The 24,905-nt window shown below is 54.4% G+C and overlaps 2 protein-coding genes across 7 annotated transcripts in view; one reads left to right on the top strand and one right to left on the bottom strand.

The window, feature by feature from the left end:
- The first annotated feature begins 6,113 nt into the window (after positions 1-6,113).
- On the top strand, positions 6,114-10,924 carry Sphk1 (sphingosine kinase 1). Of its 5 annotated transcripts, none has more exons than XM_085696076.2 (6): positions 6,114-6,255; positions 8,079-8,282; positions 9,166-9,318; positions 9,397-9,491; positions 9,566-9,681; positions 9,866-10,924. In XM_085696076.2, exons 1-6 carry the CDS (start codon positions 6,129-6,131, stop codon positions 10,644-10,646), a joined length of 1,476 nt encoding a protein of 491 aa, XP_085552202.1. In that variant the 5' UTR covers positions 6,114-6,128; the 3' UTR covers positions 10,647-10,924. The 5 variants fall into 5 exon arrangements, with proteins under 5 accessions (XP_085552202.1, XP_087765877.1, XP_048307889.1 ...); XM_087909751.1 differs by having other exon boundaries at positions 6,161-6,786; XM_048451932.3 differs by lacking the exon at positions 6,114-6,255 and adding an exon at positions 6,804-7,496.
- Positions 10,925-12,058: 1,134 nt separating this feature from the next.
- Positions 12,059-24,905, bottom strand: part of Ube2o (ubiquitin conjugating enzyme E2 O) — a 43,298-nt gene continuing 30,451 nt past the window's right edge. The window contains exons 2-18 of one of the 2 annotated variants that reach the window (XM_085696074.2): positions 23,903-23,962; positions 23,650-23,760; positions 21,837-21,934; positions 21,443-21,506; positions 20,510-20,653; positions 20,108-20,217; positions 19,822-19,972; positions 19,122-19,594; positions 18,630-18,784; positions 18,373-18,485; positions 18,159-18,287; positions 17,521-17,610; positions 16,091-16,787; positions 15,745-15,881; positions 14,294-14,497; positions 14,151-14,208; positions 12,059-14,066 (exon numbers count right to left, since the gene is read on the bottom strand). In XM_085696074.2, coding sequence (XP_085552200.2) covers positions 13,399-14,066; positions 14,151-14,208; positions 14,294-14,497; positions 15,745-15,881; positions 16,091-16,787; positions 17,521-17,610; positions 18,159-18,287; positions 18,373-18,485; positions 18,630-18,784; positions 19,122-19,594; positions 19,822-19,972; positions 20,108-20,217; positions 20,510-20,653; positions 21,443-21,506; positions 21,837-21,934; positions 23,650-23,760; positions 23,903-23,962 — 3,462 coding nt within the window. In that variant the 3' untranslated portion in view covers positions 12,059-13,398. The remainder of the gene's footprint in view (positions 14,067-14,150; positions 14,209-14,293; positions 14,498-15,744; positions 15,882-16,090; positions 16,788-17,520; positions 17,611-18,158; positions 18,288-18,372; positions 18,486-18,629; positions 18,785-19,121; positions 19,595-19,821; positions 19,973-20,107; positions 20,218-20,509; positions 20,654-21,442; positions 21,507-21,836; positions 21,935-23,649; positions 23,761-23,902; positions 23,963-24,905) is intronic. The other variant, XM_085696075.2, reaches the window with a different exon arrangement.

Raw genomic sequence — 24,905 nt, 5'->3', positions numbered from 1 at the left:
CTTCAGAGGGCGGGGCTAGACTTCAGAGGGCGGGGCTAGACTTCAGTTGCAAGAGTCTTTACGAAGCACGAAGGAAGATTTGGGTTCTAGCACATGTACCATGTAAACTGGGTGTGATGTCGCATGCCTGTATTCCAATACTTGAGAAGTGGATGTACGAGGAACAAGAATTCAAGGCTATCCTTGAGACCAGTTTGGGGTACATGAGGAGGAGTCTGGAGACATTAATTTATCTGGGGGCACCTGGCAGGGGTCAATGAGCCCAGGGATCTTGTGAGAGAGAGGGAGAAGGAAGGAAGGGAGGGAGGGAGGGAGGGAGGAAGGGAAAGAAGGAAGGAAGGAAGGAAGGAAGGAAGAGAAAGAAAGAAAGAAAGAAAGAAAGGAAGGAAGGAAGGAAGGAAGAAAGAAAGAGAGAGATTTTGAAATAAAATCTGAAGCCAGGCAGTAGTGGTGCATGTCTTTAATCCCAGCACTCGAGAGACAGAGGCAGGCGGATTGCTCTGAATTCGAGGTTGGTCTGGGCTACAGAGCAAGTTCCAGGACAGACCCTAAAGCTGCAGAGAAACCTTGTCTTGAAAAATCAAAATAAATAAATATAAAAAGAAAGAAAATACATTCTGAAGATGTATCAATTACTGGCTTTGGTCATGAAGGGTCCTTGTACCAAGGAATGCAGCCTAAAGAAAAGGCTAGGTTCCACAGACCACAGGTCCAGAACTGTAAGAAGAAATTCGTGTTAAGCCTAAGTTGCTGTGAAGATATGTCATGTAACATCCAATGCAAAGCTCGGCTTTCCTCCTCCAAGGACTGGGGAACAATCCATCTGCTCAGGAAGCTGGAGATGTCATAAGCCAAGGGAGAAGCCAGGATCTGAAGGTCAAGGTAGCCAAAATAGTGCAGGAGCCTGGCTGCCTGCAGATATATGCGGTAATCGCACCTGGGCCAAGCTTGGGAAGGAGGCGGTAGGCTTGTCTTCCAGGCACCCCTTTCTCCTGAGCCCCCAGGCACTATTCATATCAGTTCCCCTTTTCAGGATGCCCAGTGTTGTTACATCTTTCCACTGAAGGCATAAAACCTTGATTCATAACGGTCCTAAGAGCTTATGAGGTTCCCCGCCCAATCCTTCAAGCGTGAGGAGGAGTGTTCCTAGACAAGGTAACGAAGGATGCGTCTTTGTCTAACCAACACATCTTGGGCTGGGAGTGTAGCTCAGGCAGAGTACTCCCCAGGGCAAGGATTTAATCTCTAACGCTGCATAGAGGCATTTTATTACAGAAAATATTTTCGGGGGTTAAGTGCTAGCTGTGTAAGTGTGAAATCTTGAGTTCAGATTTCCAGCAAACATATAAAACTCAGGTATGTGGGAACATGCCTGAGACCTCAGCTCTGGAGCAGGGATGGGGATTGAAGGGTAGATTCCAGAGGCATGCTGGCCAACCAGTTTAGCTGAAACTAGCTCTAGTTTCAAAGAGATAAACTATCTCAAAAATAAGCACAGCTGTGGGGAGGTGGTGGTGGCGCACACCTTTAATCCCGGCACTCGGAGGCAAAGGCAGGCGGATCTCTGTGAGTTTGAGGCCAGCTTGGTCTACAGAGCGAGTTCTAGGACAGCTAAGGCTGTTACACAGAGAAACCTTGCCTTGAAAAACCAAAGGCCAAACCAAAATAAAAAACCAAAGAGGTAGAACTGGTTATGGTGTGCGTCTTTAACTCCTCCAGCACCGGGGGCAGATGGATCTCCGAGCTCAAGGCCAGCCTGGTCTATGTAGCAAGTTCCAGGCCAGTCAGAGCTACAGTAAGACACTGTTTCGAAAACAAACGCAGATCAACTAGAACCGACCTTTGCCTTTTACACGTGCGTGCATGTACAGGTGAGCATGCCTAACCTCGACATTGTTTGTCCGTATGAATATATAAACAAATCTAAGAAGACAGAGGTGACGCTAGATGAAGAGGAAGAGACCAGGGTGATCATAAACAGGTCAAGGAACCCCGAGGACTGTAGGCAGAAATCCGGAGCATCCTCCCATTTACCCAAAACCTCAGGGGACACCAGGCCTGCTGACACAGGGAGATGCTTTTCTGAGCCACCGGGATGTTTAGGCCAGTGACTGGGATCAGCAACGTGGCACATCTGTGGGTGTTCAGATTCCAGAGTGTTCTGGAATCCTAATGATCCTGAGTTGTAGTCCAGATCAAGGGCGAGAGGCAAGGGTATATGGGAAACTGAGTCCAAAGGCCCAGGGGGCCTGGGTTCCAGCTGCAGTAAGGTGGCCCAGGAGGACAAGGAGAGTTCCTAAGAGGTTGTCTTAATAGGTGTTTTGTTTTGAAATGTGTAAGCTTTCTGTCTGCATGTACTCCTTCATGCCAGAAGAGGGCGCCAGATCCCACTATAGATGGTTGTGAGCCACCACGCGGTTGCTAGGAATTGAACTCAGAACCTCTGGAAGAACAGTCGGTGCTCTTAATCGCTGAGCCATCTCTCCAGCCCCTTAGTCCATGTTCTATTGCTGTAAAGAGACATCATAACAAGCCTGGTGGTCGTGGTGCACGCCTTTAATCCCAGCACTTGGGAGACAGAGGCAGGTGGATCTCTGTGAGTTCAAGGTCAGCCTGGTCTATAAGAGCTAGTTCCAGGACAGGTTCCAAAGAGAAAGAGAAACCCTGTCTCAAAAAGCAAAACAAACAAGAGAGAGAGAGAGAGAGAGAGAGAGAGAGAGAGAGATCATAACAATGGCAACCCTTCTAAAGGAAAGCATTTAACTGGGGCTGGCTTCATGTTTCAGAGGTTAGTCCATTATCCACGTGGCGGGAAGCGTGGTGGCACACAGGCAGACCTGGTGCTGGGGAAGGAGCTGAGAGTTCTAAGAGAGAGCACTGGACAGGGCTTTTGAAGCCCCAAAGGCCATTCCTATTCAAACCATCAGCGAGGTAGAGCCAGGGTTGCCCCCAGACAGCTATAGCAGTGAAAACATAGCACAGAAGAGGAACCCCAGGTAATGTCTACACTCCAACACACAGCCAGGCATCCTGCACAGCCTCTCTGGGCCTCCATACCTCCCTATGTGGCCTGCGGCACCCTCAAGCCAATGCCCGGCATGGCCATCGTGGAGCAGCTTTCCATCAGAATGGAAAGCCACATGTCCGACAGTCTGGAAACAGCTCACTGTTCTCAGAGCTGAACAGTTTCCTTTCTCTTACAACCTCCCAGGCAGCGACAGTAAAAGCAGAAAGAATCTGGCAGAAGCTCTGCACTTGACGAGCTGAACTCACCAGGGAAGCTGAGCATGGCGCATATGCCCATGATCCCAGTACTCAGGAGGCTGAGACAGGAGGATTGCCTTGAGTTTGAGGCTGGACCCGGGATTAGTTCACAGTACCCACAGGGAGACTCACCACCATACATAACTTCAGTTCCAGGAGATTCAGTGCCTCTCCTGACCTCCACGGGCACCAGGCACACATGTACACATGTGGTGTACATGCAGAGATGCAGGCAAAACACCCACGCACATAAACCAAGTGGGCCTACAAAACCATTGTCAAGGACAGGGAGAGAGACTCGGTTGGTCTCGTGCGGGCCTCATCCGCACAAAGCCCTGGATTTGATTGGCAGCATTACATGGGCTTGATGTGGCAGGATAAATCTGCGATCCGAACACTAGGAAGGTGGAGGCAGGGAGGTCAGGAAAGCTACCGTCCTCATTTACGCAGCAAGTTCAGGGACAGCCTAGGATACAAAGCCCTGTCTCAAAGGACCAAATGCCGTAAAAATAAAATAAAAATCACCCAGGGAAGGTAGCTTCAGGCATGGTGGGTGAGACGCCAGGCATCCCGACCTAAGGAAAACAACCAGGGCCAGTGATGACTCTGCAGTTACGTAAAGGTGCCTGCCACCAAGCCTGACTCCCCGAGTTCAAGCCCCGGGGACTCTCATGATGTAGAGAATAAGTAGTCCTTTGACGTCTACACTCATACTATGGCATGCCAGCGCGCCCCGAGCATGCACGCACGCGCAGACACACACACACACACAAACATGTAAATAACAAAAAATATTTACATGTTTGGTCACCTGGTAGCGTAGAGTTCCTGGGGTGCAGAGGCCAGGTCTAGTGACTTGCTTGTCTCCTCTCTGGCCTGAGGTAGGGGAGGCAGTGGGAAAAACATCTTAGATATTTTCTTTTCTGGGAAAGCCATGCAGGGAGGCAAACAAAGCCTTTATCTGTGAGACAGGTATGGCCAAAATAGAGGTTGGGTTGATTTCAAGTAAGAATTCGTGACTGGCCTGAAGCTAAGGCTAGGTGGGTGGGGCTTGCTGGACACAGGCTGGTTAATGTGTGTGTGTGTGTGTGTGTGTGTGTGTGCGCGCGCGCGCGCGCACGCTTGGGGAGAGGAGTGCTTGGGGGTAAGTGCTGCTTCTTTCTCCTGGAGACCCTCAGGCCGCTGGGTACCTGGAGAGGTTGTTGAGGTTGAACAATCCACCAGGCTGATACCCAGATCCCCTCTGGAGGGACATGGCCTCACAGACTGGGGGAAGGGCTCACATTTGTTCTCAGTTCACATTTGTTCTCAGTTGTGTTGGGAATTGGTTTGACAGCTCCATTGAGATCCTTAACCTCTCAGGGTTTCAGTTCCTTCAAGTTTCACAAACACAAACTAACATCGTTTTATTGTTGTTTTGTTTCTTGAGACGTGTTTCTCTGTAACTTTGGAGCCTGTCTTGTAGACCAGGCTGGCCTCGAACTCACAGAGATCTGACTGCCTCTGCCTCCCGAGTGCGGGGATTAAAGGTGCGCCACCACCATCTGGTTCACAAACCAACATCTTGTTCATGTCTAGTTCTGGATCCGGGGCCAGGGGTGCAGTCCCACGGTTTCTGGAGTTAGGATAAACTTCTTTAGAAAGGGGTGGTGTCTAGAAAGGCTGTCCAGGATGGGGGAGGGTAAGGAGAACAAGAGAGGCAAAGGCCAAAGAGGTGAGGAGGCCAGGGGATGAGGCAGCAGGGAGTACAGAGGAGCCATTGTGCAGACTGGAACTGGGGCCAGACTGGAACCCCCTCCCACCGGATCTTCACCGTCAGGAAGGGAACTGGCCCTGTCGCCCAGGGATAAAGAGCCTTGCAGGCTGAGTCTGCTTCTCTCACCAATTCAAGTCTTCCGTCAGCCTCACCCCAGCTGGCCTGCAGTCTGAGAAGATCCAGCCCCGTGCGACCCTGCTCCAGGTCAGCATTTAGAGCATGGATTTACACGCAGCCCGGTCTTCCCTTTCTCATGCCTCAGTTTCCCCTCTTCAGTTGCTAACAACTAGCTTTTCGGGATTGGTAGACAGTCCCCCCCCCCCAAGTGTGGGAGGGAAGGAGGGTGGGAGGCAGGGGGAGGGGAGAGAGAGAGAGAGAGAGAGAGAGAGAGAGAGAGAGAGAGAGAGAGAGAGAGAGAGAGGAAGAGAAAGAAGGCTTCTGGGCAGCCAGACCCCTTCAAGCTCGAAATATCAGGGAGAATAGCTTTCTGAGTTTGCTAGACGCCAAAGCCAACCTGAACCCTACATCTTTGGAAAGGGGTGGGACAGGACAGATAGACAAGCGAGCAGCAGTAAGATCTGGCTGAGCCCCCTCCTCCCACCACGGCTCGCTCGCGTCCTCGCAGCGCGTGACCGCGGCACTGCGGCTGCAGAGCCGCCATCCCCTGTCCGCGCTGGATTCCTGGGGTGTGAGGTGGGAAGCCGGAGATGGGGGTGGGTGCAGGACCAGATCTTCGTGGCCACGCGCGGCGGCACAGGGGGTGGATGATGACGCCCGTGTTTCCTCCAATTCCTCTAGTTTTTTGTTTCCGGGAGTTTCTCCACCCGCGAGTGTGTCGCTGAGTCACCTTCTGGGAAGGCTTGGGTCAGGCTGTCCCGGGGCGGTGCAGAGCCAAGGTACATATTGCAGAGACGCGTGCGGAACCGCAGGTTCAGCCTGCGTCCCCTGGCCAGCCGGGGACCCCTAAAATAGTGAGAAACTCGGTTGGGAACTCAGAAGTCCCCTGGGAGAAAAGGCACCTTCAAGGCGTGACCCAGTTCACTGCAGCGCTTTGTTATCTGCTCCCCTGCTCCTCCGGAACTCGCCCCTTCTGGACTTGAAGAAGGCGATGCAAAGAGAGAGGTGTGTGGGGTCGCGCGGGGGCCGGCGTGGGCGTGAGAGCCCTCCGCATCTGGAGCCGGACCATCGCAACTTCCTTTCTCCACGGGTCTGGTGTCTGTTTTGGTCCTGCCTGGGTAGGTCACCGAGTCGGACTTGGGAGCTTCATTTTCCCAGTCTCCGCGAATAATCTTCCAGAAATTTAACTCGGGTTATTTATGGACTCCCTTAAGTCATTTGCCGTGAAATATATCACTTACACAACGACCCATGCGTCCTGTTAATCTCCACCGAAGCGCATACTCCCGGGCACGAGCTTCTTCACCAGGAACTTGCCCGAGGGGGTGGGAAGCGGTGGGACCACGCCCCCATCCTTGCCCCTCCAATCCTGATGAGAGCCCCCCAGTGCTCCTGTCCACGCTGTTGGGTTTCTCCAGTTGGTGAGGATCGTGGATCCAGATCATCCGCTGCAGGCAGCTGCCCAGGCCTCGACAGTATTCCCTGGGGGAAAGGCTCCAACTTTGGAGGTTGCTGAGGAGGCTCCCTCCTCCGGACTTCGTGCTCCAGCTCGGAGTCCCCAAACCGGTTCAGCTTTCTCCCGGAAGGCATGACAAACTGCTTCGGGTTCGGCGGCTGAGTGGTCCAGCGGCTGCGTCTGGAAGCTAAAAGTAAATCCACTACGGAGGAACAGGGGAACAAGAGAAGCTTGCGGGTGGCGGTGGCGGGTGACCCGACCTGGCCCAGAGTTAGGACAGCAGGAAGGATCTGGGTGTGTAATTCTCTGATCAGGCTGTGACTAGGCGATGCCAAAGAGGCCCTGCCTCCCTACTGTGAGCAACGGTTGAGGTGCAGCCCAGGGTCCTCAGCGAGAGCGCAGAATCACGCGTACCCGAGGCCCACTCGGATGCTGGGCGCGGGGATTTGGGCTGCGCCCTCCCTTTCGCGCTGCTTAAAGCCGTGCTCGGAACTCCACGCCTCGCTGGTTTCCTGAGCTGTTCCTCCAGCTTGTCCTCGACAGAGGTGCACAATTGAGTCCAGGGATCCAGTCCTCCACCCCCAACATCTACATGTGGCCGAGCCACGGGCGGTGGCGACCGTGTTGCGGGCGGCACTGTGATGATCCCGGGCGGGTGGGGGACCAGGGCGGCGCGCTGCGCTGGTTCCACCCAGGAGAGCCCAAGGCACGCGGGGCGTGGCCAGGCTGGCGCAGAGACTCAGCGCCCTCCCCGCGCCGCTGCCAAGTTGAGCGAAGAGTTTGAGCAGGAGGGGAAAGATCTCTGGGAGTCGATGCCAACCCTGTGCTTCAGTTGTCCCTCAGTCGCGAGGTTGAGCCCGGAGGAGCTGCTTTCCGCCACAGGCCGCTAGAGGGATCGACTGGGTAGGGACGTCCCCCCACACCCCCGCCCTCCCGTAGTTGGCGGTGCCTTCGTGGGCCCTCCAGGGAGACCGCCACATGCCTGTGCCCTCAGTGCACACTTGTGCTGGGGCAGAGCAGAAGGCAGCCGTGGGTCCATCCAGCTCGGGCTGGCTCCTGCGGGACCTGGGCACTGTTCTCACGAGCGCAGCGTGCACCCCTTTTGGAGACTCGGAGACCCAGAGGCTTCGGAGTTCAGGCGGGGGACGCGGCGACTGGGCCAGAGTGAGCGCTTCGCAATGCCAGTTCTGGGAATTTTTGCAACGGGACTATCCACCAACCCCAAGGGGTGAAGAGCTGGCCTGACGAAGGGAGCCACGGGTCACTGAGTCATTCGTCGGCTGGAATCCAGAGTCCCCTGGAACGGAACGTTCGTGGGGTGGGAGATCCGTTTGGAAAGCTTGATTCTGGACGCATGGGGCTCTGTGATTCCGTAGCATGCAGCTCCCTCTGCGAGGTCTAGGTGCTCTCTGGCTGGGCACCCTGCCCCACATGCATAGAGCCCAGACAGGAACCCCACCAACCCTGTCTCCTCCTGTTCCTCAGATCTGGCCGCCTCGGGGAATGACGGGGCCACTCCCACGGCCCAGGGAGGTGGAGAGGGCGAGCCCCACAACCAGTCGTCAGACACCCTCCTGGGCAACACCGATAAGGAGCTGAATACAGGAGTCGCTGTCACCCCTAGCAGCGCCGGGACAGCGCCGGTGGCCCCTTGTCAGCGGGAGCCCTGGGACCTGGCTATGGAACCAGGTTTGTGGGGTACCTGTCTGGGACAAAGCTGAAGGAAGGGATGGATCACTTTGATCAATAAATAAATGATGGACCATAGAAAGCCTAGGGTCGCTCGAGAGAAGCATTTTATCCCACAAGGCCAGAAGTCGTCTGGCCCTGAGCCAAAGAAAGAGGTATCGCGGTGTCCCACTCCGGGACAACCTGTGGGAGGCCGCTTCCTGTAACAGGGCTGTTACCCAAGTATTGGGCTCCTCCGGTCATGTTACTGCAGCTCTTCCGCCCTCTGGCGGCTGGTTGGGGACATTGCCTTTCTTCTTTTCTTCCTTTCTTTCCTTCTTTTTCTTCCCTTCTTTCCTTCCTTCTTCCCCTCTCCCTCTTCCTTATTTCTCCCTCTTTCTTCTTTCTTTCCCTCTCCCTCCCTTCTTTTCCTCTCCCTCCCTTCTTTTCCTCATTCCTTCTCTCTCTCTCTCTCTCTCTCTCTCTCTCTCGCTCTCTCTGGTTTTTCGAGACAGGTTTCTCTATGTAACACTGGCCATTCTGGAACTCACTCTATAGATCAGCATCAGGCTGGCCTTGAACTCAGTGATTCATCTGCCTCTGCCTCCCGAGTACTGCGATTAAAGGTGTGCGTCCCCACCGCCAGGCTATTTTTGTTTAAAAGTTTTATTTTTTATGTGTATGAGTGTTTTGATAGCATGTGTGCATGTATGTATGTGTGTGTGCCTATATGTGTGTTTGGTGCCTTTGAAGGTCAGAAAAGAGGGTAGGATCCCCTGGGACTGGAGTTTGGGGCCATTGTGAATCACCCACCATCCAGGCGCTGGAACCGAACCTGGATCCTCAGCCAGTGCTTCTAATTCCTGAGTCCTCTCTGCAACCCCGCCTGGTTTGTTTTGTATAGCAGGCTGCCCTAGGGGATTGCTCCCACGGCCGTGCAGAGTGCTGGTGCTGCTGAACCCCCGGAGCGGCAAGGGCAAGGCTTTGCAGCTCTTCCAGAGATTCGTACAACCCCTCCTGGAGGAGGCTGAAGTATCCTTCAAACTTACACTCACGGGTGAGTACTGTCCCCAGGGGGTGAAGGGAGCATTTTCTGCCAGAAAGCCAGCTCTGAGCGCATCAAATCCTCCCCCAGAACGGCAGAACCATGCCAGGGAGCTGGTGTGTGCGGAGGAACTGGGCCACTGGGATGCCCTGGTGGTCATGTCCGGCGATGGTCTGATGCATGAGGTAAGAACTGAGCTGGGGGATGGCCCAGGGGGTTTGGGATAGTTTCCTGGACTGAGGCCACTCTGCTTTAACAGGTGGTGAATGGGCTGATGTCACGGCCTGACTGGGAGATTGCCATCCAGAAGCCCCTGTGTAGCCTCCCCGGAGGGTCTGGCAACGCGCTGGCGGCTTCCATGAACTACTATGCTGGGTAACAGTTGAGGGTCCAAGCAGGCCATGTCCCCTACCACCACGTTTTCCAAGTTCCTGTGGGAAGCTCCACTGTCTCTTCTGGAGCCGCATCCACTAACTCCCCAGGTCCCACTCCCTCAAAAGGTCTAAAGGGGGATGCATGAGCGCTCCTGCCCCATTCCACCTGAACTTTAACCTTGCAGGTATGAGCAGGCGACTAGTGAAACCCTCCTGACCAACTGCACGCTGCTTTTATGCCGCCGCCACCTGTCGCCCATGAATCTGTTGTCACTGCACACTGCTTCCGGACTGCAGCTCTATTCTGTGCTCAGCTTGTCCTGGGGCTTCGTTGCTGATGTGGACCTGGAGACTGAGAAGTACAGGCGCTTGGGGGAGATCCGTTTCACGATGGGGACCATCTTTCGCCTAGCAACCCTGCGAATCTACCAGGGCCAACTGGCCTACCTTCCTGTAGGAAATGCTGCCTCTGAGATGCCTGCCTCTCCGGCACAGGCGCAGAAAGGCCCTGTGGACACATACCTTGTTCCCCTGGAGGAGCCGGTGCCTTCTCACTGGACCGTGGTGCCAGAACAGGATTTCGTTCTGGTGCTGGTACTGCTACATACCCACCTGAGCACCGAGATGTTCGCGGCACCCATGGGCCGTTGTGAGGCTGGCGTTATGCATCTGTTCTATGTGCGTGCGGGGGTGTCAAGGTCCACGCTACTGCGCCTCTTCCTGGCCATGCAGAAGGGCAGGCATATGGAGTATAACTGCCCATACTTGGTGCACGTGCCTGTGGTTGCCTTCCGCCTGGAGCCCAAGAACCAGAGGGGCGTGTTTTCTGTGGATGGGGAGTTGATGGTATGTGAAGCTGTGCAGGGCCAAGTGCACCCAAACTATTTTTGGATGGTTTGTGGCAGCAGAGAAGCCCCGTCCAGCTGGGAGCCCCAGCAGAGGTCATCTCCAGAAAAACCATTATGATTCCCTGGTTCTCTGTGCCTTTGTCTACACTGAGATGGGACCCTCTCCTGCATCCATCCCCTCATATGGGAGGCTATCTAAAGCTCACGTGGAGGTGGTAGGGACCTTGTAGAGAAAAGTAGGAAGGTGGGGCTGTAAGAAAGGCTCTGCCCCCTAAATGCTATAATGTGAAGCTGGGCGGGCGCCCTCTGGCTGGGCAGTTGCATATAGAAGGCACTCACCATTGTGCTTGGAGCCCTTCTCTGCGGAATCAAATCCAAATAAAGTGACTTTTCCAATCTGCTGATCCTGTCCTAGGACTGGGAAGAGAATGTGGTTTTACACTAGCAAGGGCTATGAAATTATACTGAGGACTGAAGCCAGGGTCTCTGACATGCTATGCAAGCACACGATCAGTTATAGGCCCATGGCGCAGTTATGCTGGTGCTGGGCACATGGACTCCTTAGGGACCGATAATCAGACTCCCTTCAGCTGCGGAGGCCCTCAGAGCCTGGCCAGCTGCCCCACCCCCACATGGGAAGACTGAGGCTCTGCCCTCAGATCCAGTTGGCACTGAGTGGACTGAGCAAGGCTTCATTCCTGTGTTACAAATCTCGGGGAGACAGGCAAACAGGAGGCAAATCCTGTTGAATGTGGGTGATCACCTGGGCCTGTGTACTAGGCACTGCCAAAAGAGACACTGGTATCTCCTCCTGGCCACTTCTATATAATTCTGCCCTAATTTCAACTGGTCTTGGGGAGCACTAGAGCATGAGATGGGGTGGGAGGGAAGTGGGGACATCCCATCCACGTGGCTCCAGGGACACCATTACCTGTGCTGGGTGGACTTCTAGTGACTGCTTTGGAGTCCCCTCTGCTCTAAAACCTCTGCGACTAAACCCTCACCCATGTGGACCCGAACTTCGTTGTCAGGACCTGGAGACTCGCTAATCTCTCTCCAGGGAAGAGATTCTGACAAAACATTTCAAACTGAAAAACTGGCAGTAGTCACACCATGACATCTTCTCGGCCCTCACAACCTGTCTTTTAACAGTTCTAGGCAGGAATAGAGAGGAAGCAGCAGGAAAGTGGTAGATGCCACCTCCCCCAAACTAGGGCACCATTCCAGCTTGCAGACCAGAACAGTGACACCTGCCCATCGCTAGATTCTGTGACGCCAGTTCCCCCAGAATCTGGAACTCAGCACACTGGTGTCCACTACCCAGTGTCGAGCTGACTGCCATCAGGACACTCAACTGTCCACCCCACAGACCCCATGACTGGAGATGAAGGGTCCACTGCCAGACCCCCTTGAGGAAATGGCATGGGAGGGTGGTTTCTGGCCCATAGAAAGCAACAGAGCCTGAACGAATGGCAGAGGCAGGTTTAATGGTGTCACCTTGTCTTGTTAATGAGCCAGCCCCCCAAAAAATGCAAGTAAAAAAAAGTTTAATCACACAGCACTTTATACAGATATTGTAAGCAGCGGGCATTCACATCTCCACACGAATGATGCCCCGGGATGCACAGCCCCACCCGGCACTCGTGATGTCCGTGAGGCACCAACAGGTTCCTGCTGAGTGTTCCAGTTTCTGGTTGGCGGTCCTGGCACAGCACAGGCATGGAGCCCACTTAAGGCTGACAAGACGCATCATGCTTTGGCTTTTTTTTTTTTTTGCCTGTTTTACATTTTATTTGTCTTTTTTTCTAGTAAGAGTTAGTATCTTTGCTTTTGAGATTATTTTCCCAACCTTAAATATTACATACATACACCAGAAATAACATAGCTGCAATTTGCTCAACAGCATCCTCTCTATCTGGAGCTTCACATTATCAAAAGCTTAGAAACTTGTAAACCTCTGGGCCTGTAGGGGTGGGGGGAAGCTCCTGCTGCCATCCAGCCTCCCTCCTCCCTCAGACTGCGCCTGCAGAGTCTATAAGCTAAGGCTGACTGACAGGAGCCGCTGGATGGGGAGAGGCCCTTGTTGCTGGCCTGGTTTGTGCAGATGCCCTGTGGTCTCAGCAGGGACAAAACGGGGCTAGATGGAGTAGATGTCAGTACCGCCCACACAAGCAGCACTAGATAGGGTTGCCAGTGTCGCTGCCAGCCCGGACTGGAAGAGCAAGGCACCTACAGCCATTTCCTTCCCAGCAGCACCCTGTCCTTGACTCCATATTTGTATGTGAGGGCTACCACCTCTCTTGGGTATTACTTTGAACCTTAGCTCAGTCCCAACCTCTCTTAGAGAGGAAGTTCAACAGGCCTAAGGGCTATAACGCACTGACAGGCCAAAGTCAGCCACAGCTCCAAGAGATGGAGGACCCAGTGTGGCAGCAGGATCTGGGGTGTGGGGAGGCTACAGTCAAGCTCAAGAGGAAAGGGACCAGGAGCATTGCAGGAGCAGCCACACGTCATGCAAGGCACGTCCACCCTCCTGCCACCTGTAGGTTCCTCAACACCCCACCTCTGACCTGAGAAGGGACAGCTAGGGAACAAGTGTCAGGACATTCGGCTGGAGCAACAAGAGGACCAGCAATGGAGGTCCCAGTGCTCCAGGGACCTGCCTTTGAACATGGCTGAGGGACAGAACGCAGCATCTCCCGTCTCGGGACACTTCTTGCACTTCATCAAACTTGCCGCAGGGAGGAGGGAAGTGGAAGGCTCCAACTGGGGACAGAAGGGGCAGGGAGAGGGGCAAGTTCTCGGGAAGGGAGGGAGCAGGCAGCGGCTGGCCTCTCCCACCGTGATACTCCTTTTTCAAGACCTGGAAGCTACTTGTCCTCTGTGCTCTCGGGCATGCCTGCCTCGAGGAGGGCAGCGCGGAACTGTGTCAGGACCCCCCGGATGCTCTTGATGAAGCCCTTGGAAAGCGGGAAGAGGGGGAAGCCGATGTCAGGGTAGCCACTCTTCTCAGGCAGGAAGCTGCGGTAGCTCTTCCTCCTCCTCTTTGGTCTAACGCTTGGCGGTGCTGATGCATCAGGGGCTGTCTCAGTCTGCCCCGTGTGGTCCCTGCTGGCTGAGGCTGGGCCCTGGGCACCACTCTCCGAGTCTGAGCCCTGGGAGGCCTCCCCAGGGGCCACCCCCACATCCTCAGGCTCTTCGCGGCCGGAGTCTGAGAGTTCAGCTACAGCCAGGGGCTCCAGAGAGCTGCTGTCTTTAGGGACCCCATTGGGCAGTGCCTGGGCCCTCTCCAGCATGGCGTGCGTTTCCAGCCAGGATTCAATGCGGTTCACCAGACGCCAGCCACCCACACTGAAATGCTGTCGAATCTCCTGCTCAAAGACCTCAGGAGGCCGTCGGACCAATTGGGTCATGGACTGTACCACGCGGATCAATGCCATCTCATTGTAGCAGCGACTGTTCTCGTAGCCTTCCTGCAGGCCCCGATCACTGTCAAAGCCAGCTTCGTTATAGTACGGTTCATTTACCAGGATCAGACCTGTCAGAAAGAGTCCAGTTAGTAGGCAAACACACGAGGGCAGGCTGGGGGACGCCCGTCGGTGTGCCTGCCAGCCCGTCGTACCTTGAATAGAGATGAGCACCTGCAGAAGGCTGGATTTGCTGGTCCACCTCTCTGTCCCCTGAAACACAAATGAAACCTTCAGGTCTGTCCCAGGTGGACATCAGCCCCACTGTGCCACCATCTCCACTGGGGCCCATCCTCACCTTTCCAATCCAGGTACCCAGGAGGCTGACGCACACCTTCCCATTGTCATACAGGTTGGGGTTCAGGCGGCCACTGCACTGGGAGAGGTAGCAAAAGTGGGGGGGCACCGCTGGGTAGATGTTGGGAAGTTGAATGTCAAACAGGTAGAGGCCATCTTCGTAGGGAGTCCGAGTGGGGCCCTTGATCAGTGCTGAGAAGAGGTCCTGGAGGAAACAGACAAGGGCTGGCTGGTGTCTGGAGTCTGGCCTCGCTTCCTCCCAGAGCACTGTGCAGACAGGGCAGGGAGGAGGCAGAACTCCAGAGTCACAGCCATGGAGACAGCTAACCCAAATGTCTGCTTTTAGTTCTGGGGGCAGAGGTGTAGTCACACAGCTGGAAGGAAGGTACTGGGGGTCTGAGCTCAATGGCAAGGACTGGCAGAGGCCAGAACAACTGTGACATCAGGATACAGGCACTGGTTTCTGTATGTACGTGAATGAGGTCACCCCTGCCAGGGCACCAGAGTAGAGCAGACAGTAGCTGGGAAAATGGAGAGAAAGAAGGACCCTTTCTTCCGTATGGTTTTGGGGTACCCTGAGGAGATGTCTTGAAGACATGGGGAAGAAAGCATCAACAAAACAAGAAGTAGTCAGGCAGCAGTGGCGCGTGCCTTTAATCTCAGCACTCAGGAAGCAGAGGCAGGCGGATCACTGTGAGTTCAAGGCCAGTCTGGTCTACAAGAGCTAGTGCCAGGACAGGCTCCAAAGCTACAGAGAAACCCTGTCTCGAAAACCAAAACCAAACCAAACAAAGAGTCGGTGCTCTTACGCTCCCTCAGCAGAGCTGCACCAGCTGAAATTCTCAAAGAACTCTCCCAGGTAAAACAGGTGTCCCTGCACTCGGGTAGGGATGGGTGCCAGCTTCCACCTGCAATCCCAGCACTTGAGAGGCGGAGTCAGGAGCACTGAGCTCCCGGCATTGGTCTACAGGGCAGCTGGAGTGACCAACCACAAAAGGACCAGTTGTGTGCTGACACTGAGGGCAGCGCTGTGACAGACAAGTTCCCTGCAAGGGGCCGAGAGTGGGGAAAGGCCTCTGGTTTGGGGGATCAGGGAAGATACACGAAAGCTCCTCCTGGGCTTTAGGGTTCAAAGCTACTATGTTTGTTTTGTTTTTCAAGACAGGGTTGCTGTGTGGTCCTGGGACTTGCTTTATAGACCAGGCTGGTCTGGACTCAAAAGATCCATCTGCCTCCTGACTGATTAAAGGTGTGAACCAATATCACTTGGTTACATTTTAGAGGAAGGACCAGGTGGCCCCTCAAATGTGCCCATGTAGCTGCAGGACTCCATTCTGGGACCTCAGGTGACTGAGCCACCATCCCTGGAAACATGGCAAGGTAGATGATGCTACACCTTGGTGCCCAACAGTACCTATTTCTGCCTCCCCAAGTTCCCAGCAGCCCACTTGCCATTCTGTCCTCGAATGTCTTGACCATGATGCCATCGGGCAGTGAGGTGGCCAGCAGAGCCATCTCCTTTCGCACTGTGCTGAAGAACTTCTTGGCTTCTGGAGGCTGGAACTCAATCTTCTTGAAAGAGTGGTTTGCTGCAAGGAGACAACCGTCAGGCCCTGACCCGAAGCCCATCAGCTCCAGACAAACCCACACTGCCCTGGAGTATGGCTTGGATAGCTGCTGCTTGGGAGACTCTAGATGGTGAGGGAACCCAGGTGCTATCCCTTAGGGCAGGGGTAGGGAATCCTGGGGGCGGGGGGGGGCGAATGAGGAAGGACACCAGCCGTTCCTGCCGACTCACAGGGTGCAAACTCCAGCACAGAAAACACTTCGCCCTTGGCACTGGTAAAGGTGACACCGGGTTTGCCACCACACTGTTGACAGAGCACAGGAGTCTCACTGGGCCACTCGGCCTTCACTGGTGACTGTGCCTCTGTTTTCTCTTCCTTGCGTTCTGTGTCGGGCACCGCCTCCATCTTCTCCTCCTCAGCGATGGCCACGTTGTCAAGGGTCTTCTTGAGGTTCTCCTGTAGCTTCTTGATGTCGTCCAGAAACTTCTTCTCCCGAGTCGGCTTCTCCGGCTCCACCGTGGGTGAGGTGGGGGACCCTGTGAGCAGCTGCTCCACGGTCATGTTCTTGAGGCTCTCCAGGATCTTGATGGCTTCTTTCAGCTCCCGGAAACTCTTGGGAGGCCCGTCCTTGCCAGCTTTCTCCATCAGCCCTGCCACGGGAGCAGCCATGGCCACGGCTCCCTGGATGGCAGCTGTGGCTGCCTCTTCACTGATTACCACCCCCTTGTCCTCCTCAGGGGCTGCTGGCGGCTCTGTGGGGAGGATGGCGAGGTCTTCTATCTTGGGGTGCTCGTCATCCACCAGCCCAGTGTCTGTCTCCCAGCTGTCGCTGTCGTCCTCCCACTCATCCGAAGACGCCCCACTGCTGCTGCCTTCTACCGAATCGTAGTCGGACTCCTCGATCTCGGACTCGATATTGTATAAGTGCTGGGGGCAGAAGACAACCATTCAGACACAGCTCTGGCCCCTTTTGCTCCTGTTAATGACTCACGGTGGCCTTGCTGATCCCTCCCCCTTCTCTGTTCTCAACTTTGCATCTGAAGTCCTGTCCATGCTACAAGATTCCAGTTCTCTGCAAGGGGTCCTTTGCCCACCTTCTACCCCAAGCTTTACACGAAGTTCAGTTAATGCGTGTGCCACCTTCTCTCAGGCTCTGTGCAGTGAGGGGCACAAGGGGAAGCCTCAGCAAAGCCAGCCCACCTCCAGGACGGGCTCCATCAGGAGCAAGTGGGTCACCTGATTGGCAGGTGAAGCAGGTGCTCTAAAGTTGATTACACTGTGCCCTGCTCTCCCCTAGAATGGCTGCCAAGGTGAGGGACAAGCCATTCTCTGCCTCCCTTGGCCTACCCTCTTGTGTGCACCAGGAAAGGAGAGTTGGACTATGGAGTCAGCTAAATATGGGAGAGGGAAAGGGGACCAGCTAGGGACAACTGAAATAAGGCCAGCTTTTTCTTGCCCTTCTGTATCTGTCAACAGTTATCCTAGAAACTGTGGCAGGAAAGACCCCACATGGCTCAACACAGTGTGTGGAGACTCTAGAGCAATCTAGAAGTTTGGGAACCTCACACCTCTGGGATCCAACCCTTGGAGCTAATGTGCGAAGACTAGAGAGCCACCTTCAGGGGCAGCGAGCAGTCGGGGAGGTTCTCGTCAATCTTACCTGCGGCAGGATGATGGTTTTTGAGTTGTCAGCCCACACCACTTCTACCTTGCTACTGACGTCAACTCGGGCCACTTGGCCCACTGATGGCTGAAGGGCAAAGGGGACAGAGTCAACTGGGTGGTAAGCTGTGAAGCCCCAGGTTCCCCATCCATGGCACCCACTTTCTGGCCGGGCAGCAAATACTAAGTGGCCTTTCCAAGACTGTACCAAGTCTTTCCCTGCAGGCACTGCTTTTACTTCCCTGGCTCGGCACTCTTCCCAGCGTGTGTATCCTGACTTCAGGGTTTGTTTCTGCCCTCTGTCTAGAATCTGTCTTGCCCTCTCCTAATATCCCTCCCCCTCTTTGCTCAAGGTCTGTCTCAAGTCCCATTTCCAAACCTGCGAAGACTCCGCTGCAGTTGACTGTGGTACTCACAGCTGCAACGGAGTGTAACCCCTCTAGGGAACAACTGGGCAGGGTCTAAGGGGCCCGAGTCCAGCAGGCGCCTGGGCTGCCTGTCTGTAATGCAGGCCATGTTGGCCATCCTGAGACACTGAGCTGTAAGACTTCCAGGTCTTATCTCCTGAAGCCAGCTGGTGGCAGTGTCAGGAAGCGCAGGCACTGCCCAGCACATGAACTTGGAGAGCACACCTACCTCATCCTCCTTGGGCAGAGCCCCATCCTCAGTGTTACCAATGCGAATGACAATGTCAGTCGTGCGGAAGCGAAAGTCAGGGTGGTCAGCAATGTCATAGACACTCACATCCTCCTCTTCTCCAATGAGCTGTAACATAAACCAAGCCAGCATGAGCCAGGTCCTCACCCCTTTCCCTGGAGCCCCCCGGAAAGAAACAGGTCTGCAAGCTCACCTCCACGTCATCCCCAGTCGGCCGCAGCTTAAACCATTTCACCATGCAGGTACGGCCAACATGGTCCCCAGATTGCACCACACCGTAGACAGCAGGGTCTGGGCAGCTCTGGACTAGGAAAACCAGAAGGGACGTGACTACCTGAGAAGCCCTGGGGGGGCCTGCCTACAACCACACAGGCTTCCCCAAGTCCCATCTCCACTGACCCCTGACCTTGTCCAGAGTGTCCCATTGACCACCCTGAGGCTTAGCACTACCTCGCTTGTCCACCACGAAGTCTCCAGGACAGAATTCATTGTTGTCCAGGTGGTGCACCGGGAAGAGGTCGTTGGAGCGGATGTTGCACTCCACAGAGCCATCCTGCCACATCACATCAGCTGAGGTCATCGTGGTTACGACCTCCACTGCCACCCTGCCAAGACAGGCCCGTGAGCCAGGCGACACAGATATGCTTCTTGGAGAGAGAGGAGCTGACCTTCCATCACTTCCAGGCCTACCTGAGTCTCAAGTGGGCAGGGTGAGAGTGTCCAGTGTGTCTAAAGCTTACCTGTGCCAAGCGTGACATTCTCTGGGGACAGCACCCATAGGGGAGAACTCAGGCAGCCACTACACTACACGTCAGCAGTCTGCCAAGCCTACCCTAGGCACCATCCCTGGGGATGGGAGCACCACGAGCTCCTGAGTACACGTGTGCGCTCTTTCCTGGGCCCTGGCTGGGCCCTGTAGGACAACGAACACCTGGAATTTACCTGTCTCCAGGCTTGAAGTCCCGGGTAATCTTATTCTTCTTCCTCTTGTGTTTACGTTTCAAGTTTTTGATGGACAAGGGAATACTCTTCTTACGACTGGCGCCACTGCCGCTCTGGGAGGAGGTGGTGGAGCTGGCGGAGGAGGTCACCGAGCTGGTGTCATCTGTATCGTCAGCAGCCTCGTCGTCTGCATCCTGCTCTGCCGAGTGCAGCCCATCATCTCCACCCTCCTTCAACAGGAAGGGGGGCAGCGGCTCGCTCGGCTCCTGAGGCTCCTCTACCCCCTCGTCCTGCATCTCCACTGGGCTGGCTGATCCATCAGGTTGCTCCTCGGGGCTAGGAGACCCTACTTCGCTCTTTGCTCTGGCTTCCTCTTTCTTGTCTGGGTCCTCCATGGAATGGTCCCTAGGACACTGGGTATCTGGGGCGCAGGACATGATCCTCACGACCTGCTTCTTCAACAGGCGCTTCACCTATGAGAGCAGAGCAAAGGCGAGACGGTTGTGGGGTGAGGCAGGCAGGGGCCCACCCTGGACCCAGGCATTTCTGTCTCTGGGGGTAGAGCTATAAACACCTAAGTGGCCAGCAAGGGTCCTCATGGCTGCCCCAAGGCCTAGAGCCCAGACCCACCTTGCTGGCTGCGGAAATGGCTCATGGCCAGTTCCATGAGTGCCCACACCCACCCGCCTCAAGGACATACCTTCTTGGCCATAGAGCCCTCCCCCTGGGCGCAGTTTTTTTCTGGACATTCCCAGGCAATCTTGGCCGGCTCTACCTTGGCTGGGAAGACATATAGACAGCGTTCCCCAAGCTGCCGCTGAGCATGGTCAAAGCATCCGAGACGCTTCACCCTGAAGAGAAAAAAATGGGAGCTTGGATGGACTTCTGAGAGGTCGGTGGGAGGCTTGGCCCTCTAATGCATTTATGGCCCCACCAAGACATGCCCGGGTGAGTTCCTGGGATTTGGGGGGTAGGGGCATGCTTACCTGCCTAGGTTTTCCTGAGTGATAACAGAAGGTGGGGGGCTAACGCTGTCCGTGCCCCCAGGGCAGAAACTCTTGGTAATCCATGTGACTTTCAACTCCACAACCTGAACCTGAGGACAGATGAGTGAGACAGGGGTGTAATCAGAGGTCGACTTTTTCAAGGCCTGCAGCAGCACATTCAGAAATACTGTGGCCACCCATGCATTAGGAGTCATGATCCCTCCACTCTCCTTGAACAGAGCAAGGGGAGGGTTTCTGCCAATCAGCTATCCCACAATAGAGCCTGGGCTGCCCCATGCCCAAACCCCTTTCAGGTCCCCAGGGTTTGGGTCCTGGGAGCAGGTAAATAGCTTAGCCCCAGGGCCTACAACTCAGCCCTCGCCCTACAGGTTATACCCTTACCTCCTCCACCACCACACGGAACTTGCTCTTGGTGCTGAGTACAGGCTTGACCCCTGAGAGCCACTGGACACTAGAGAAGATCTTAGCAGGGCCAATAAGCACTTGGCCTGGGTAGAAGCCATAGGAGTCATCAAAGAAGAGACCCTGAAGGGTTGGAGCAGAGGAAAATGCACCTGAGGAGGCCTCCTTAGCCAGGAGTGCTGTGCTTGCCTTGCAGGAGGCTCCCTGCAGCACAGTCTGCGGAGAATACTTTACAAGCCTGGTACAAACTGGGTGCCCAGGAATCATCAAAATGCAGCTGCAAACTGTTCTAGGCCTAACGGAGTCTCACGCACTGTGATTCTGGGGTCAGGATCAAAGCTCTAGGGAGAAGTGTGCACATACACCTGTGTAAACACACCCTAGTACACACTACCTCCATATGCTACTCTGCTGGCACATCTTGCTGACTAACTACTGACTGTACTGAAGGGCCACAGCACAGTGGCACACCTGAAATCCTAGCACTCAGGAGGTGGAGTTTTGTGTTGGAGGTTAGCCTGAACTACAGACTCTGTCTCAAAAAAACAAAAGGGGCTGGGGTGTTAAGAGCACTGGCTGCTCTTGCAGAGGACCCAAGTTTGGTTTCCAATACCAAACTTAAGGCTCACAATTACCTCTAATTCAGACCCCAGGGGATCTGATGCCTCTTCTTGCCTTCAAATACAACCACATTCTCTTTCTGATTCTCTCATAAAATAAATCTTAAAACACTCCCCACTCCACCCTCACTCAGCCAACCACCCAAATAAAACTAATACAACTATACTTCCTGCCCCTGCCCAGGCCTCCAGGTGCTCCCGGGCACACTGGCCCCATGCCTCACAATCCCTTGCCTAGGGCTTGGACAGTTTTCATGCCTAAGCAGGGAGCAACAGAGAAGGGGATATGTACCGAGTCACTGACGTGTGGGCAGACGTCGTAGAGTTTGGCACCATCTTCCGTGTTCATGGAGCACCTGAAACAGAGGACAGAGGCTTGGTTTCCACCAGGGCCAGAGGCACCAACCCACCACTTATCTTCCACCTCTGTAGCTCAGCCCAGCCCCACGTCGGCGTCTGCCACTGTTAGCACACGCAGAACAGAGCACCGACACTCAGACACGGAGATGAAGACATTTCACCAAGTTCAGATAGCCCCAAACCTGAGCTGTAGGAGAGAGATCAGAGTTAGCCCTGGGATACAGGTGCTGAATGCCAGCACCCATACTGTCCCGGACCACACCTGACCTCAGAGCTCCTGGAGATACTCCCTTGGAGCAAACAACCATCCCCAAACTGATACCTACCTGGCACCATTAGACAACTTAAGGATGATCTGATTCTTCAAGTCATAGACCTTCCCTAGCCAGCAGTCATAGGCGATGTAGTCTCCATACATGAAGGGCTGCAGACCAAGCATACAGGCAGTGAGCAAGGGCACAAGGCCTGGGATTTTCTTTACTATGCTAAGATGCAGAAGGAAGGTTCTCGACAATTGAATTGTGCTACATGCCAAGGCCCTTTCCAGTGAGTGGGCAGTAGTGTGTGGACTGCCCAGTAGGTGGGAGTGTCCCACAGTGGCAAAGGAGATAAAGCAAAGCTGGGAGGTCGGCGTGGTTGGGACGTGGGCTTTGTGGACAGTTAAGGCCTTGAAAAAAAAGGTCAATTCACCATGGACACTGAAGGCAGCATTCTCGCTGTTGAAAAAGTGCTCAGCAAACAGAAGCCAGCCAGACCAAAGGAGCTTCCTAGTGTGGGACAGTTAGAGCAAACATGTGATGAGGGAACTGTACTATGGAAACAGACCTCGAGTGCATAGCACATAAAAATGAGAAGGGAACAAACTGGGCAGTAGGTGCAGGTCTTCCACACAGAAGAATGCCAACCAACACAAACCTCAGATCATACCATGTGTGACAGTCGGAGTCACATTTAGGTGGCAACGTGCCCAAGGATAAGGCTTGCAGATGACTATCTATCTGAGGAACAGTTCCCTGGGGGAATATAACTACTCACTGAGGGTAATGGAAGGGGCTTTTACACATGGGGAGCGCTGTGCTGACCAACTTGACCCAAGTGCAGGGTACAGCTGCTGGACATAAAGCCCGGGGACAGCTGGGCAGGGCAGCAGGCTCTCATGTAGTGAGTCTGTCCATGAGACAACACCATGTACGAGCTGCTGAAGATGAAGGTCACAGTTCAGGATGACAGACTGGGGAGCATCCCAGATGGAAAACAAAGAACAAGCAAATGCCAGGTGTCTTCCTGAATGTGCTCAGGGCCCACATGGAAGGAAGGACATAGCTGGGATGACTGAGCAGTCTAAGCTTAGGTAGAAAGGGGTCACCGGTGACCCCTTATCTAGTGGCTGCACCCAGATCTCTGGAAAGCATCAATTCAGTGAGCAGGGGTGCTGGGCAGCCCTCTTTCTAACGGTTTGGGAGATAAATGGCTGGAGTGAGCGGCAGAGGCTAAGAGCTGCAGACACTGGAGAAGTGGGCGCATGAACTTTAGCACTTTTGGCTAAGTCTAAAATCATTTAAAAATATATTATTAAAAAGAAACCTGTTTGTTGTTACTTATCTTTATCTGCTGAATGTGTGTGTGTGCCATCATATGTGCCTGGTGCTCGCAGGGGTCAAAGGACTGAGTTGAACCTCACTAAAACCACAGGTCCTCAGTACGGACAAGTTCTCATAAGTCTAGAGAGATGGCTCAGCAGTTAAGAGCAGTGACTGCTTTTGCTGAGGACCTGGGTTTCATTCCCAGCACCCACATGGCAGCTCATAACTATCTATAACTCCAGTTCCAGGGGATCCAAACATACTTTCTGATATCAGACATGTAAGTGATAGAGACCATACGCAGGCAAAACAACCCCACACATAAACGTCAGTGTTAGGTGAGAAAACAAAATAACTACATTCAGTGATTTACTCTGATGCCGGGGAAGAGCACACCCTGACCTCATGTCTAACAGCTCACTTGCAAGGGCAGCACCGAGGATGCCATGAGCAGGCTGGCCGCAGCGAACAAGCACTGTGTTATCTGACTGACCTAGCAGGATACGCTTGGCAGGAGCAGCACAGATGTCACACGGCCAAGACCAGAGCCACCTACCCAGATGTGCTGGAGATCCTTGCTGTTGACAGGGTAGATGATGCAGTTGGTGCCAATTAGCTTGACAGCACAGTCGATATTGACGTCTATCACCGTGCCACACTGACTGTCCTAGGGGAGGGAGAAAATATCCCACAAGGCTGCCATGGCACACCCCACCCAGACAGTCCCAAGAGCCCCTCCCTCCCCAGCCAGGCAGGAGTGGGAGCAGACAGGCTGAAGACTCAGGATGGGATGGGGACGAGAGACTCACAGTTGAACGCATGTGGCGGACCACATCCCGGGGCACCACAGAGCGGTCCTCCAGCTTCAGCTGTAGAGAAGATGAGACAGGCATGAAAGCAGCAGGTCTGCAGGCAGAGTGCACTCTACCTAAGGTTAAGCTCATTCTACAAAAGCAAACATCCCAGTGAGTTAAATTCTTCTCCCAGGGCCTGCCCTCTGACCCTGGGTGATCCGTGCTCAGGACGAGGTGGGGCTGGCATAACACTGGGCTGTGGCTGGCACCCTGAAACCAGCTATCACTGGACACCACTCTTCTAATCTGGGTACCCTGCCTGCCCAGCTGCAGTATGTTCCTTATCTGTAGCACTGCAGAGCCTGCCCTGGATTCATGCGAACCCCAGCAACACCATCTACTGGTACCACGCTGCTGGATGGACTCCAAGAGCCCAGGCAGAGCTGGTTCTCTGCCAGGCTAGTTTGTCTCCTCTGTTCTTGGGTCTCTAAATCTCAACTGCTCCTCTACCACCTCTCAGCAACCTCTTAGCTAACCTCTAAGCTCTGCATCTCCCCTGCTCAAAAATGGCAACCACACACTAGGAACCCAGTACCCCCAGTAAAGGCCTCTCCTCTCTCAGCCGTGAAAGGTGACTGCCAGAGAGCAAGTCAGGATGCTGAAAAGGATGATTCTAGCACTAGGTTACAGAACTTTTAGCAAGGACAACTAAAGCAAACTCCAGAAGTTGGGCGGCTTTGACTCCAATGAAAGCAGTGAGCCTCACCATGAAGCGGGACTGCATAGATTCCCACAGCGACCTAGGACCAGCCCCAGACAGCAACAGCCTTGTGACTGTGTTAAGAAACATCAGTCTGCTGTCTACACGTACACACGGCACCTCAGCAGCCAGCGCTGGGTACCTGGGCCGGGATCTAGGAGGCCACAAAGAAAGCACCGCTGGCACACGTTCACACAGCTGCTGCCTGACTCCCTGGCCCCTAGGGACACAGGCCGAGATAGCAAAAGGTTCTGCTTC

Source organism: Myodes glareolus, chromosome 9, assembly GCF_982192425.1.
Source record: "Myodes glareolus chromosome 9, mMyoGla1.1, whole genome shotgun sequence".
Lineage (NCBI taxonomy): Eukaryota > Metazoa > Chordata > Mammalia > Rodentia > Cricetidae > Myodes > Myodes glareolus.
Note: the sequence above shows the minus strand (reverse complement) of the source record. Positions and strands in the feature narration are given on the sequence as shown.